The sequence below is a fragment of the Carlito syrichta genome, unplaced genomic scaffold (assembly GCF_000164805.1).
Source record: "Carlito syrichta isolate Samal-C Ts95f unplaced genomic scaffold, Tarsius_syrichta-2.0.1 Scaffold106416, whole genome shotgun sequence".
In the NCBI taxonomy this organism is placed as follows: Eukaryota; Metazoa; Chordata; class Mammalia; order Primates; family Tarsiidae; genus Carlito; species Carlito syrichta.
The window spans coordinates 55,569-71,503 of record NW_007050512.1 but is presented as its reverse complement, the minus strand read 5'-3'; the positions used below and the strand labels follow the sequence as shown (position 1 = coordinate 71,503).

General features: G+C 43.1%; 1 protein-coding gene across 1 annotated transcript in view; it reads right to left on the bottom strand.

The window, feature by feature from the left end:
• Positions 1 to 553: 553 nt before the first annotated feature.
• LOC103269871 (FERM domain-containing protein 4A-like) overlaps positions 554 to 15,935 on the bottom strand; it is a gene marked incomplete at its 3' end in the record, with an annotated part of 67,594 nt that continues 52,212 nt past the window's right edge. Inside the window, exons 7-8 of the mRNA XM_021716964.1 lie at positions 15,906 to 15,928; positions 554 to 637 (exon numbers count right to left, since the gene is read on the bottom strand). Of these exons, the coding sequence (XP_021572639.1) occupies positions 554 to 637; positions 15,906 to 15,928 (107 nt within the window). The remainder of the gene's footprint in view (positions 638 to 15,905; positions 15,929 to 15,935) is intronic.

Sequence of the window (15,935 nt, the reverse complement as noted above, 5' to 3'; positions counted from 1 at the left end):
CGAAACACTAGGGACAAAGAAAAGATCCAGTATCTTCTGGAAAACAAAAAACAAAAACCAAAAAAAACCCCATGGCTCTCCCAGATCTCAAAACCTCACACATCCTGTCATCAAAGGACAGGGTTCCAAGATGAAACTCCAGCAGCACATGAAAGGCTCTCGAAGCAGGCAAAGCTTCCCAAGTGAAATTCTAGAAGGCTTTTTTTTTTCTTTAAATACAAGAAACAGAAAGGGAGAGGTCTCATACGCAGCACATCATTGAAATACATGCAGAAAACGGTTTCATGGACACACAAGATACTTGATTCAGCTGAAAGTCTAGGCTGATGCTTGGGTCCTGGTGGAGGGAGGGTACACTTGATGATCCTGAGCCCCCAGGAGGGGCTTGCTCCTGGGGAAGACCCTGGGGGCTCTTACCAGTAGGTCAGAGAAGGATGCCCCTTCGGGGAGTGAGTGGGAAGGGCTGAGACCCTAAGGGTCTTCCCAGTAGGCCAGGGAAGGGTGCTCCCTCAGGGCTTGGGTGGGAAGGACTGAGGCCCCTCCAAGGTCTTACCAGTAGGCCAGGGAAGGGTGCTCCTTCAGGGCTTGGGTGGGAAGGGCCGGCAGCTTCTTCAAGTCGCTCCTCACAGCCTCATTGCTGAAAGAGAGAAGCCCAGAAATGTACTCACCCACTGAGCAAATGGCCACACTATCTGTTGCTCGCTGCCTTGTCTGAGAGACCCGACACATGCTCCCTGATTTAATGAAAAGTGGCTGGAGAACAGGGTGATCTCTTTTTATTTCTTTACTCAACAGATGACTAGGATGTACAATGCACCTAGCCAAGCAGCTTTCTCTCGCGGTACAGAGAGCAGGGCGGACTCTCAAAGGCGGCCCGGGTCCCTCTCCAAGCCCTGTTCTCCCAGAGGCGCACAGACGGAGTGCCCTGAGTCACAGGGCCCCTAGGGTCCCCCTGGGGGAGGATCCTGGGAGAAGCTCCCCAGTGACCCGCTGTCAGGCCCCCAGGGCTCCTGGATAAGTGACACCACTGTTTTCTCCTGGAGGGCTGTTTGCTCCACTCCTGGACTATGCCGAGTTTCTTTGCTAAGGTTGAACACACACTGGAAACTCTTTTCTGAAATGTGGTGGATAAATAAATACAGGTTGGGTCTCCTTTATCTGAAATGTTTGGGAGCAGAAAGGTTTCAGATTACGAATTCTTTTTCTGCATTTTGGAATAAGTGTGTTGTACACCTACCAGTTGGGCATCCCGAAATCTGAAAATCTGAAATTCAAAGAGCTTCAATGTGCATTTCCTGTGAGTGTCACACTCAAAAAGTTTCGGATTTCAGATGTTCAGATTAGAGAGTTTCAACCACTTCTGATTACTTAGAAAGCGTGAAATGGATTGTCTGGTACAGGCTGAGTATCCCATATTTGAAAATATGAAATCCACAAGTATATAATGCAAATATTCCAAGTCTCCCCTAAAGTCCCCCAACAAACCCCACAGTCCAAAACACTTCTGCTCCCAAGTTTGTTTTGTTTTTTAATTTTTTTTTTTTTTTTTTACAAAGTCTCACTCTGTTTCCTAGGTTGGAGTGCAATGGAACGATTACAGCTTACAGCAGCCTGGACCTCCTGGGCTCAAGCAATCCTTCCACCTCAGCCTCCCCAGAAGCTGGGATTATAGGTGCTTGTCTCCATACCTGGTTATATATTTATTTATTTTTAATTTGTAAAGAGGGCTCAGTATGTTGCCCAGGCTGGTCTCAAAATCCTGGGTTCAAGTAATTCTCCCGCCTTGGCCTCCCAAAGTGCTGGGATGACAGGCATAAGCCACAGGGCCAACCTTCCCAAGCATTTTGGACAGGAATGACTCACCCTCTACCCTTAGGCGGTTTTACACATCTGGTCCTGGGACCTGTGATTCCTTTTCGGTAGACTCAGGAGTGCTCAAGTTTGGAAGCCGCTTTAAACTCCCCAAATCCAACCAGCCTTTTTCAGATGCTTGATGCCTCTCTCCACACTCAGTTAGGCCCGCACGCCCCGCCCGGGGCCGGGCCATCTGCGAACTCCGCACCCACTCACGACCCGCAGAGCAATGAATCCACTTCGGGATGGTTCTAGTATTCAAAGAGCATGTTCCCACACAGGTCCACGCAAGAAACTCTGCAGGAGGTCGGCGGGAGTTGCAAGGGTCTCTCTGGCGGGGCCCTGCCTTCCATTCCCAGTTCCGACCTAGCCTCTGCCAGCAGCTTCTGGGTTGCTCATACAAAACGAGGCAAACACTGGCCACCAGGATGCTGGGTTGTGCCATGCAAAAAGCAAGGAGACAAGACTGCAATCAATCAAGACAAAGGAAGGGAGGAAGAATGCTTCCACAGGGGGAGGCCCTGAGTTGTCTGCATGGCAGACAGCCCGATACCCACGCTGCCAACTGGGGGACGTGTCCTTCCCTGTGTCCCCAGCAGGATATGCAAAGCCCAGGGCTATGGATTCGGCAACTTCACCACTGGATGCCAGCGTCACAGGGCAAAACCATACCAATGCTTTCAGCTCATCTGTGCAGTGGCAAATATGGTGATGTTAGAGATGCTCCCAGAAAGGGACTTTTCCAAGTGTACTAAGAAATCATGATGGTGGGCAGGCTCTTGTCTGTCATCCCAGGACTTTGGGAGGCCAAGGTGGGAGGATCACTTGAGGCCAGGAGTTCAAGACCAGCCTGGGCAACAGAGTAAGACCTTGTCTCTACAAAAAGTTTTTATTTATTTATTTATTCATTCATTCATTCGAGTCGGAGTCTCACTCTGTCGCCCAGACTGGAGTGCAGTGGCACACTCACGGCCACCATAGCCTTGACCTGCTGGGCTCAGGTGATCCTTCCACTTCAGCCTTCTAAGTAGTTGGAACCAGAGGTGCGTACCACCACACCCAGCTAATTTTTAAAAATTTATTTATTGTAGAGAGGAGGTCTTGCCAAGTTGCCCGGGCTGGTCTCAAACCCGGGGCTAAGGCAATCCTCTTGCCTCCACCTCCCAAATTGCTGGTATGACAGGTGTGAACCACCACGCCCTGCCCCAGAAAGTTTTTTTAAAACTTAGCCAGGCATGATGGTGTGCACCTGTAGGTCTAGCTACTTGGATGGTTGAATAGCTAGAACTACTCAATCTCTTGAACCCAGGAGTTCAAGGCTGCAGTGAGCTGTGATGGCACTACTGCATTCCAGCCTGGATGCGACATAGTCTCTTAAAAAAAAGGAGGGAAAAAAGAAAGAGCAAGACCCTGTCTCTTACGTACACACACACACACACACACACACACACACACACACTAAAAAAAAAGAAACAACGACAGTGATGTTTGCGAGTCCTGGTTTCAAACGACCAACCAGAAAGAAAAGCTCAAAGTTTAATTGTCTGAATCAATACATCCAAGGACGTATCAATTAATGACCAATAAGCTGAAGTTATTGGTGGAGCTCCTGCTATTATATGGCAAGTGCTGTAGGGGACACAAAAATGACAAGACATTGTTCTCATCCGAAAGGTGCTCACGATTTGGCCGGAGAGGCGACAGGTATACCTACAAAGTTATCTGACCCCAGGAGCAGGGTTGAATCGTGTCAATTCCAGCAACACATTTGAAAGTTCAGAGGATGAAAAGGCCCCTTTGGGTTCTGGGGTAAGAACAGGCTTTGGAGGAGACTGTGTGAAGAAAAGGATAAGAATATCACTTTTCTACCAAGTGGGACAGAGAGTCATGGAGTCCACATAACCTGAATTGAAGAACTCGGCTGGAGTGGGATGGCATGACCCATATACCAAAAAGGGCAGGTCAGGCAAGGAATTTTGAGGATCTTCAATGCCAGACTGAGAGGGTTCACGTTGTTCCAGCAGGCAACTGGGACAGCCACTGGCAGTTTTCAAACAGGTAAGCTCCTGGTAATTGGGAAAATTCCATTCCAATCCCAAGTAGGGGTTGGAATTTTGACTCACATGCTATTAAGGCATAGAGTAAACAAATATTCAGTCCGCCAAACACTTGAGGGTCCACAGAGATGAATTTCGAGATCTCTTCTCCCTGTTCCGTGGTAGCTTCCCTGAGAAAAGGGATTTGATTCATGGATTCGTCAGCGCCTGGAGCACTGCCTTAAATTTAAAAGGCACTTTTACTGAATATGCTTTTATTGAATGAAATTGTGAGAAAGGCCTTTACTGAGCTGAAACTTAAGTTCAGGTCTGCTCAGAAGTATATTTAGGGAAGGAAGGAAGTCAAGAGGAAGAGATCGCTTTACCCACCAGCCCCTCAGTTTGTTGGCAAACAAGTTCCCCTGATGACAGCCACAGGTTCGGGTTTTCTTGCTGAAGCTTGCAGTGGGTTCTCAAGTTCTCCTCCAGGGCAAGGGTTACACAGGCAAGGATAACAAGAAGTTACCAAGGCGTGAAGCCGTCCAAATCCATTATATTCTGGAAGGGATCCATGGCTCTTAATCCTTCCCCAAGGACAAATATGCAGAAATGTCCTATTTGCCTTTCCTCTGTTTATAAACATCTGTAATAACTTAGAGGTGTCCAGCCCTGTCAGTCCCACGTCCAAACCCTGTGGCAGAAAATCAGAAAACTGCCCTAACGGGAAACCTGGTCACTACCCGCAGAGGAGGCTGTGGCCAGTTTCCTCCTTTGACATCTTCGCCAAAGTACAATGCAGGTGATAAATGCCAACGTGTAAAACACCTTAAAACAGTTCACCTGGGTCATATTCTATTTTTAGAAAAACACAAAAAGGTCTCTTAGGGAGCCAATTGCTAAACTGAGAATAAAATTCAAGTCTTCTTATCTTTAATAGTAACTAGACTTTACTCAAAACTCCTAGGTACTTATTCATGTTGCCAGTGGAAAAAAGTGATGGTGGGTCAATCAATGCTGTGATTTCTGACTTAGGATTTTTTGTTTGTTTGTTTTTCAGATAATGTGAGTCTTCTACAGTCCATACGGCTCATAAGACATGGGACGTTATAATGATCGACTGGGAGAAACAAAGATTTCTAGCAATGTATTAAATGAGGATTTATCGCAGTGAACAACAATAGCGGCAGGTTCAACCAAGATATCATAAACTGAAGAACGCAAAAATTAAACTCGAGAGGATTACCAAAAAAATCCACAATGTGTTTGTTTTCTTTTAAAAAAAAAAAAACTAGGAAATAATTTTTCCAGGAAATTCTTCTGGGGTCAAATGAGATGTCTGTAATTTGTGGGAGAATCCTCGGGTGAACAGGATATGTGTAGTGTGGAAGACTTCTTCCTGAAGACTAGCTGTTTTTCTCTGCACTGGTACAAAACAATAGAGCACTAAACCCAGAAAGCTACACCAGTGGAACAGAAAGGAATCACACGGAACTCAGACGCGGTCCTACTATGCCGGCGTCAGACTAACTCTTCCATAGTTAATGAGTGGATCTTGAAGGTCAAGTTTTCCAGGGACGGCTATCTCCTAAGTAAAAAAGCGTATTACAGACCCTTAATCCCGTATCCACAATTTCCAAATCCATAAAGTTCCAAGACACACATCTTCCTCCATTCATTTAGTGGCAGACTTAACCTCTCTGCAGGAGGCCACGTCTGACCTTTCTCCCTCTCACGTGGTGTGGACATGCCTATTTGGGGGCAGGAGTGCTGATGTGTCTGATCCTGGGTTTTGCCCCAGACCCTGCCTGGAGTGTGGTGCAAACGCTGAATGGCCTTTCTTAAAACCTGAAAGATTTCAAATTTGGATCCACTGGGACCTGCAAGTTTCAGCTATGCACTGAGGAGCTCTATTCCCTTATTCAGTGAATCTAGAAAACTCTGAAGATAGATCAATAAGGGAAGCGACAGATTTTTCCCCTTTACTGATATTTAAAAACCATGTCTTTTTCCCCTTTCTTTCCTCCCTCTCTCCCTCCTCCTCTTTCTTTTCGTGTGTGTGAACCAAGGTAAAATTGAAGTTACAATTCTATCATTTTTCCCCCCAGGTGTGCAGGAAGGGGCTTGGTGAAGCTGAGGCTAGGGAAATGCAGGAGGAGTCTCTCTACTGGACTGCCGCCCACCCCTGAGAAACTTCTGCCATGGCGTTAGGCCATTTACAGGCAAAGGGAAGTCCATGGAAACCCTTGGAGATTTTTCCGGCATAGGATTGTAGATTCTGGACATAATTTTGCCCCTCTCCGAACAGCTGGCAAATTTGTGTGAGCTTTTGTGTGCTAGAATGTAGTGGCATGGTTATGGCTCACTGTAACCTTGAACTCCCGGGTAAGTTGTGGATAAACACTTCACATGACAGGTTGGACCTGGAGGCTCCTGCCAGTAATCCCGGCACTTTGGGATGAGGTGTAAGGATCGCTTGAGCCCAGGAGTTCAAGACCAGCCCAGGCAACATAGATACCACCTCCACCCCACCCCATTTCTACAAAAAAGAAAACTTAGTTGGGCTTGGTGGTGCACACCTGTAGCTCCAGCTACTTGGGAGGCTGAAGAGGGAGGATCTCTAGAGCCCAGGAGCTCGAGGTTACAGTGAGCTATGATGGTACTCTGGTCTGGGCAAGAGAGGAAGACCTTGTCTTTAAAAAGAAAAAAAGTCACATGAATTTACCACCTTTTCAGGGGGGCAAGATTACAAAACACATTTATGAATTATATGGCTTTATTTCTGATGCTAATTGTTAAATTATGCAAGCAAAGATTTTTTTTATTTGTTGTGTCTGTTTTCCTGGGGTGAAAGGAAAGTTTTGTGACTGTCTAACTTAGTTGTAAATGTGTAAAATTAAAAACAAGTTAGCCGGGCTCGGTGGCTCAGCCTGTAATCCCGCGCCTTTGGGAGGCTGAGGTGAGTGGATTGCCTGAGCCTGTGGGTTCGAGACCCGCCTGGGCAGCGAGACCTCATCTCTACAATAAATCAAAAAATCAGCCGGGCGTGGTAGCGCATGCCTGTAATTCCGGCTACTTGGAAGGCTGAGGCGGAAGGATCGCTGGAGCCCAGCAGGTTGAGGCTGCCATGGCCGGGAGCGGACACTGCACTCCAGTCTGGGCGACAGAGTGAGACTCCAGCTCAAAAAAAAAAAAACAAGTTAAAAAAATTTGTTTTGGTCGGGCACGGTGGCTCAAGCCTGTAATCCCAGCACTTTGCGAGGCCGAGGTGAAGGGACTGCCTGAGCCCACAGTTTTGACGACAGCCGGGGCAACTTGGCGAGACCTCATCTCTACAACAAATCAAAAAATTAACCAGGCATGGTAGCGCACACCTGTAGTTCCGGCTACCTGGAAATGATCGCCTGAGCCCAGCAGGTTGATGCTGGGGTGGCCGTCAGCCTGCCACTGCACTACAGCCTGGGTGACGGAGTGAGACTCCACCCCCCCAAAAAAATTGTTTTATAAGTCTATAATTTTAGGTAAATAACTTCACTCAAGTATCTCAAGAAACAATTGATTCATTTTCTAAATTTCTAAATATTGGCCCTTAGATTGGAAATCTCAGCTCTGAAAAATGGACATAGTCATAGTTACAAACTTTTTTTGCTAGTCAAAGGTTTACCTCAAGATATATTTTAATAAGATAACTAATGCTTAACAAAAGAAGGAAGCTGTCATAATATAAAATTTCCTCCTTACTTTGTATCTAAACACTTCCCAATGAACTGGAAGAATATAATCCTGTGAAAAAACCCTATCTGAATACTTTTTTATGCTTTGAAAATGTGAATTACACACTTGAATGCTCAGTCAAATGGACTTTTGTGCACAAAATAAAGCTTTCTGTAACAATTTATAACTTTTCCAATTGAACATTTTGCTTCACATTTTCACAGATTCTGTTCCTTTCAAAAGCCCTTGCTGGTGCAAAAGGTTCCAGCTGCTTCTGAATTACTCATGGTCCTCAAAGTCATTTTTAAATCCTGGGAAAACTCCACAAGCACTTTTTTTTTTTGGAAAATAATATATAAGAATTACATTAATTTCAATTCTTCCCGCAAAAAAACTCTTCTTTGAGCAGATAGGTGTGTTTCAAGTTTAACAGATGACTTTTTTTTCCCTAGGAAGTTTCCAATAGGGAAACTTGCAAGATACTGTTAAATTACATCAGTTGTGTCCCAAATGTTAACTATTTCAAACATAACTGTCTGAGTATTTTTTCACTAATTAGCTAAAGGTCTCAGCAAATCGATTTCTCTTCCCATATGATCCCTGCCAGCTGTTTTCTCTCAAGTGGCCAATTAAAAACAACGTAGAAAAATATACCCCAAGTGATCTCATCATGATTTAGAACCGAGCTTGTTTAGAGTGGTAATGATAAAGCCACTTATATAAGTGCAAAGTATTGATATTCGTAGACAAGGAATTGTAGTTTATGGACTGCTACTGTAGATAAATCAACTCTCAGTGCTGTAGCTGGTAAGAAAATAACTGTCATCTTTTTAAGATAGCTATCAATACAAATGTTTATATTACTAAAAAAGAAGTCCTTTAGGAGAAAATTAGCTCTTTGTGCTCTTTTCCTGTTGACTAAAGTTCCTCCTTTAAACTCTGACTGCCTGAAAGGCATTCTCTGGTCTGACCAAAAGGACTTACAAACCTGGAATTTTCAGATACCAGTAAACCAAGTTTAGTTTATATTAATTCACAAAAGGGACTTTAGAAAGGTTGAACAGATTTCAAGAAAAGAAAAAAAAAAAACTCAAGAGGGCACTTTTTGGGCCACAAAATGTCTCTCTCTCCAGACTAGTGATTACACAGTCCCATGATCTACAGAAGAAAAAATATTAAAAGATCTTTATGAATTATTATTATTATTTTGCCTCTAACTTCTCTCCCAGGGACCTAAGAGCATGCAGTTTGGGGAAGCTAATGGGAATTTTTCAGCACAAATAAATATTCCAACTCCTCTTTTAAAAGGGAATTGAAAATCAATTTCCCTTGCTAATGAAGGACTACTATTTGTTTCTATTGATTGAGTAATGCATTGCTGTATTTCTTTTTTTTTTTTTTGAGTTGCTACCACGCCCGGCTGATTTTTGATTTATTGTAGAGATGAGGTCTCACTGCCCAGGTGAGTCTTGAACCCGTGGGCTCAGGCAATCCACTCACCTCAGCCTCCCAAAGTGCTGGGATTACAAGCTGAGCCACCGAGCCCGGCTTGCATTGCTGTATTTCTAAAGACAGGATTTTTTTTTAAAGAAATAGAATTAGTAACCTACAGAGTGATACCTCAGGGGTACGCTAAGATTTCTTACCAGCCACTGAACTCTGATGAGCTGATGGTCTGTCGCTTAGGCCAGCATTTCACTTTGTACATATGTTATATAAACGGACCCCCAAGTATTCAATCAAAACCTCACTTCTTTTCCTTTGGTTGCTATGTTTATTTGGAGTAGCGAGCCAGCAGACACAGGGGCCTGCCATGTCTCCATAAGCACGTGACAGGCTCTGCTGAACAGGAAGTCATCCAAGTAAGCAAAATGTGACCCATGAATCTTTACATGAAATTTCCTTAATAGCTGTCTTTTTCAGGTGCTGTTTGCTTACTGGTCCTAATATATCTCATGCTGGGAGAAAGCTGTTTTAGTGATCAGTCCACCCAGTCCTCTATGACAAAGATAGTTCTACATTCCAGGCAGATGGTTCAGAGTAAGAGCTTTACCAATCTGGTTTCAATAAATCTTGTTAACCAAAAATTACATAGGACAGATGTTTTTTACTCATCTCTTTAATGTATGGATGAGCCTTTATTTCAAAGGTAGTGTGATTTTTTGGTATTTATGGGTTGTGCTGTTCAACATAAAGCATGTTTAAAGCACTTCAACTTTACCAAATGTTCTAAGTTTTTCTTTTTTTTTTAAATTGTGGCACACTTTCAAAAAGATCAGAAGGGCTGATTTAAGGTCAGAAAAGTAAGAAGGCTCTCAAAATCAGGGTAAGAAGACTGGCTCATAGGGTTTTCAGTTAAGGTCCCTTTAGAGGGGGAAAAAATCAAGTTTTTGTTTAGTACTGTGTAGCAATAAGTCTTCTGTTACACCAAATTAGAATACATCTCGAAAATCTGTACATCCTGTCAGGTGATTAAATGAGGTGTTCGCTGCACTGACCTTTTTAAGGAGGAGAATATTATTTTCTCTACAATAACCCAAGGTTTTTGAAAAAAAGTCTTTAAACAGAAAACATCAGTGTTCAGTGTTTGAGTGCAGTGTTTGAGATGAATAAAGTTACGTACAAACCACTGCAGTGTTTGAGATGAATAAAGTTACGTACAAATCATAGATAGATAATGTTTGTTAGTTGGCCCGTATTTAACAGTGATTATCACAGGAGAACGTTTTATTTTTAAATGGCTTGTCTGCCAAATATTTGTCCATAGCTGACTTCGTTAATAGCTCTGAGGTTATTCAATTGTTTTAAACAGAAATGTCACCTCTACTGATTTCCTGATTGTTGACAGACATGAGATTTAAAAAAAAATCATGTATGTACACCAGGAAATGAAATAAGATGACTGCGTGCTGTGCTAAGGAAAACAATAAAAGTGGAAAAATGTTATTTTTAGATAAGACTATTTCCTAAATCTTTAGCAGTATCGTATAAATTTGTCCGCCATATGTTAGAACATGAACACGTCTGGCCTAGATTTCTTCCTGTCACAGACAATACTAATTATCTATCTACACTGCAGTCATTTTCTTTCAGCAGTGCTAAACTCAACATTTCATTGTGAAGTTCAATAAGACAAGGAAGTGAGCAATTCTATCAGCTGGAAAGAAAAGAGAGTTATGTAAGAATAAGCCTGCAGAGATCTGCTGAGCAAAAACCCCACAGAAGAAACAGAAGAATTTGCGAGTTTCATGAGAAACTTCTGGGCTGTCTTTATATAGTTCTCTTTCCACTAAAGTATATCAGCACTTTTGACTTCTCTCTTTTGTAAAAGAACCCCTTGTATGCAAAGAAATTGCTCCCATGATTTGTAGATTTTTTTTTTTTTTGAGTCAGTCTCTGTTGTTCAGGTTGGAGTGCAGTGGCATGCTCACAGCCACTGCAGCCTCGACCTGCTGGGCTCGGGTGATCCTTCTGCCTCAGTCTTCCAAGTAGCTGGAACCAAGACACACGCCACCATGCCAGGCTAATTTTTTGATTTATTGTAGAGACGAGGTCTCTCCAAGTTGCCCAGGCTGGTCTCAAATCCTCCGGCTCAGGCAATCCTCTCACCTCTAGCCCCCAAAGTGCTGTAATTACAAGCATGAGTCACCATGCCTGGCTGTAGATTGTTAATACCCATACAAATGTAATTTGTACATAATCATTGAAATATAAATATCTAAGATAAAAGCATCCTGGGGAAAACAGTCTTTTGGAAGGTTATAGATTCAGGACCTCTCAGGCTATGAAAGAGTTATGTTGCCTTTTGTGTGTGACCATTAATTGAAAAGGTCTAGTCTGGATTCTAGAATACCTTAGAGTTCAACCCTGGACTGAGAGAGAGAGAGAGAGAGAGAGAGAGAGAGAGAGAGAGAGAGAGAGAGAGAACATGTTTAAAGCACTTCAATTTTGCAAAATGTTCTTTAATTTTTCAAAATATATATACACCTCCCCCAGAGTTCTATATATTCTAAGCTGACTTTTTATGTTATTAATGTTGTTCAGGAAAATGTATTACATTTACAGTGTATGTTTACAAGTCAAGGCCATCCAGTTAACTACAACTAAGGTTGCATGGTCATGCATTAACTGATTAATAATATAGAAAAGTAACTTTCTATAATGCGTTATACATTTATTTATATAAATCACGAGAATGGGACATCTAAGATGCCTCATGTTCAGCCACCACGCCAAATGTGGTCAGCTTCAGTAGTTAGAAGGTCTTTCCAGAAGTAGATGGGAAGGACTTTAGAATTACTTCTCTTATTTCAAAACTCCAGGCCACTCAAGCTTCTCATTTTCTCCGGACCTCTGAGGAGGGCTTCACTAACACGGGCTGGCCACAGCAAAGGGTGTCTGTCAGGGAGTCCTGTGTCATAGGTCATCTCTATCTTCCATGGGGTGGGTTTTATGCTATGAGATAAGCCGAACTCCTGGATAAGGTGTCTGACCTCTCCCTCCCCTGACAGCAATTTCTCTTCCCTGACAGTTGCCCTTAAAGACAAACTGCTAGGTTACATTTTGTTTCTCTAGATTCAGCCAACAAGCTGGCATTCCAGAAGCTCATTAGGGGGCCGTGGATTACTACGAGGCCAGGCCTGCACCCCGTCCTGCCTGCCATCCGTGTGGCCGCACGTTCTCATGGTCTGTGGGGCCAGATCGTCCCGTTCCCAGTTCACATTCCATCCTGTCAGGGTACTTTCAAAATAAATAATATTTACAGCAGCGATCAGAGTTGGCGAAAGAAGAAGGAGGGAAAAAACATCTCTCTGAGTAAGGAGATTAGATGCTGGAATCCGCTGGATTTGTGGTTTTTAAACCATTTTTCACGGGACTCCAGAAATCTCTGTAAATTGATATAGACGGGCACTTAACAAAACCCCATTCCAAGGCCAAATTAAGGTCATAAAAAAGTAACCAAAAAAAAACATAACAAGGTATAGTTTCAAGAACCTGAAGATGTTTTACGTCCAATAAATTCAGCAAATGGTTATTGGCCACCTACAAAGTTCAAGGTCTAAGCTAAGGCTATTTATAGTCATTATCCATTTACAAGTTGGATTACATCTGCTTTCTACCAAGGGCTGGGGAAACCTAAATGAAGGGGGTCTGGAGGTCTCCTTATGTAAATATTCAAAGTGACAGGAGGACATTTGAGATCAGGGTCACCAGACAAAAACCCCTGGAGAAATCCAGTCCTCTGCTTGTTTCCATGAACTAATCTGGCTTTTCTACCTCTAAATGGTTGGGGTAAAAAAAATCAAAAGAATAATATTTTGTAATCCATGAACATACAAAATTTAAATTTCCATGTCTATGAATAAAGTTTTATTGGAACACGATCACAAGCTCATCCGTTTACCTACCCTCTGGGGCTGTTTTTGCACTTAGAAGGGAGAGTTGAGTAATTGCAACAGATACCATATGCCCTGCAAAACCCAAGACATTGACTGTGTCCCCCTTAACAAAAAAGTTTGCCAGTCCTTGTTTCAGATTGTAAAATAACTTTTTGCTTTTGCTGAGACATCTGACTTTAGGAAGCCAGGGCTTTGGGAGGCTGAGGCAGGAGGATCATTTGAGGCCAGGAGCTTGAGGCTGCAATGAGCTATGCTCTGCACTCTTTAAAACAAAAAAGCCCAAGAAAAGTACAGGGAGAGTAAAGAGACAGCAGTTAAGACCTGAAAAACCATGAATGCACACACTTCACAAAGACAGACAAGCACACATAGGCCATTAAGGAAAGTAGCTTATGTTGCGTTTACAGATCAAACCCCACAAAGCATGGAAACACATACAGGTTATTAGGTGGCTTACAGGCATGATCTGTGTTTCCTATCAATATTAATTTGCTGGCCAGGTGCAGTAACTCATTCCTGTAATCCCAGCACTTTGAGAGGCTGAGGTAGGACGGTCACTTGAGGCCAGGAGTTCAAGACCAGCCTGGGCAACATAGCAAGATCTCATCTCTACAAAAAAAATCTAAAAAATGAGCTGGGCATGGTTGTATGCACTTGTAGTTCTAGCTACTTTGGAGGCTAAGGCAAGAGGATCACCTGAGCCCAGGAGTTTGAGGCCATCGTGAGCTATGATTGTACCACTGAACTCTAGCATGGGCAACAGAGTGAGACCCTGACTCAAAAAAAAAAAAAAAGCTAATTTCCTACTGACAGGCCAGACTATATGCCTTGAGGCTTTGCCTTTTTATACATGTAGTTTGCTCTTTTAACTTCTAGACCTTGAGTCTGTCCAAAGAAAGGGCTATCCTGGACTCTTTTCAGAAGAGTTTGATCAAACAGAATCCCAGGAATGACATCTGTCTTTGAGCAGACAGTTCTGCCGGCAGATGGCCACACCCTCTGCTCTGTGCAGGCTCTGGTGATGGTCATGAAAGATTGATTGAGGGGCAATTTCTTTGTTTTCTTTTGTGTGTGTGTGTGTGTGCCATCATCAAGATGTGGGGTACAATTCAGGGTTAGGTATACAAATGGTCATTGCACAGATAAAGTTTGGGCCTCACTCTGGTCCCCACTTTGCCTGGTTTGAGATCAGGTACCCTTACTGATAAAGTGCGCCTCCCTCTTCCCCTGGCAGTTTCCCACTACTACCAATCCCTTTATTATAGTATTATGATAATTGTTCAGGGTCTGCTTATGAGTGAGAACATGTGGTACTCAGTTCTTCGTTTCCGTGATAGATCACTGAGTATCATAGACTCTAAGTCTATCCAAGTTGATTCCGGAAGCAAAACCTCAATTTCTCAACCAACTCATCTTCGATAAAGACTCCACTTACAACCACTGGGGAGAGGAGAACTTATTCTGGTGCTGGGAAAACTGGCTGACCACATGCAGAAGATTAAAACAAGACCCCCTCTCCCCCAAACCGTACACAAAAATCAACTGTAAATGGATCAAAGACCTAAGCGAGGCAATTTCAACCACACTGATCAAAACTCAGTGCTTAACGAAATAAATGACAAGATTCGAGTCTACGGTTTTACAAGGCTATTCAAGTCATCCCCAGTAGTTAAGTCTGTTTATGTTTTTGCCAACACAATATGTTAAGAAAGAAGAAAAGTAGACATGGGAATATTTATGTTGTCACATGTTCATTAAAGAAATCTCCCTATATGGCAACATTGTGCCTTTTAAGGGTCAGGGGCTAAACTAAGGGGGAAAAAAGAGGCCCATAGAGTTGTTAGAATTGTCAGGGTTATCTGCGACCATATTCATACCACAGTGGTGATTTCTAGATCCATTATTAGACAATTGAACAGATGTCAAACCTCAGGACAACAGCCATGTATGAGGCTGGACTTCGAGCTCAGCTTCCAAGTAGCATGCCACCGCACTCTAGCCTGGGCGACAGAGTGAGACTCCAACTCAAAAAAAAAAAAAAGTCAAACCCCATTACATTTCTTTCTAGAAAGCCTTGCCACTAGTTCTGAAGTACAGTTCACAAAGAAAATGCAATTGATTATCACATAACCGTTCTCCTATGACTAATAAGATGAACAGGTTTGTCAAAAGCTGGGGTCTGGGGCACCCCATAATTTCTCATCAAGATATAAAAATGAGGTCTTTAAATGACCCCGTGGGCCCAGAAGGAGCCCAAGTCCAACCTGGCTAAGAGATATAAAAAGGATGTCAGGGAGCATTTGGGACCAAGTAATTCAGAGCAATAGCCTTAGGGACCAAAGAAGTTCTGTGAAATTCTGAGGCCTCCTTGGATAATAAAGACCAGGCCTCTTTTAAGAAAACTGTCATTTAAAGAAGTAGTTGCCTGATCTATCTATTCCAATGGACAAGTTCAGAGTCTGAGCTCATCATTAATATATTGACTTTTTATTTTTATATATTTTTTGAGTAGGGTCTCGCTCTGTCGCCCAGGCTGAAGTGCAGGTATGATCGCACCACTGCGGCCTTGACCTCCTGGGATCAAGTGATTCTTCCAACTCAGCCTCCTGAGTAGTTGAGGCTACAGACACATGCCACTATGCCCAGCTAATTTTTAAAATTTTTTTGTGGAGATGAGGTCTCGCTACATTGCCCAGGCTGATCTCGAACTCCTGGCCTCAAGTAATCCTCCTGCCTCAGCCTCCGAAAGTGCTGGGATTAGAGACATGAGCCACTGCACTTGACTTGGCCAACATATAATATTAATAAACTGTCCTTCTACAAACGACAGGCAGAATAGTCTCTTTTAATACAGAAGCAAGGGATTACATCTTTAAGGAAAAAAAAAAGACTTTTGTAAACTCACCTAGAAAAATCTCCCTTTGCCTCCTGTAGA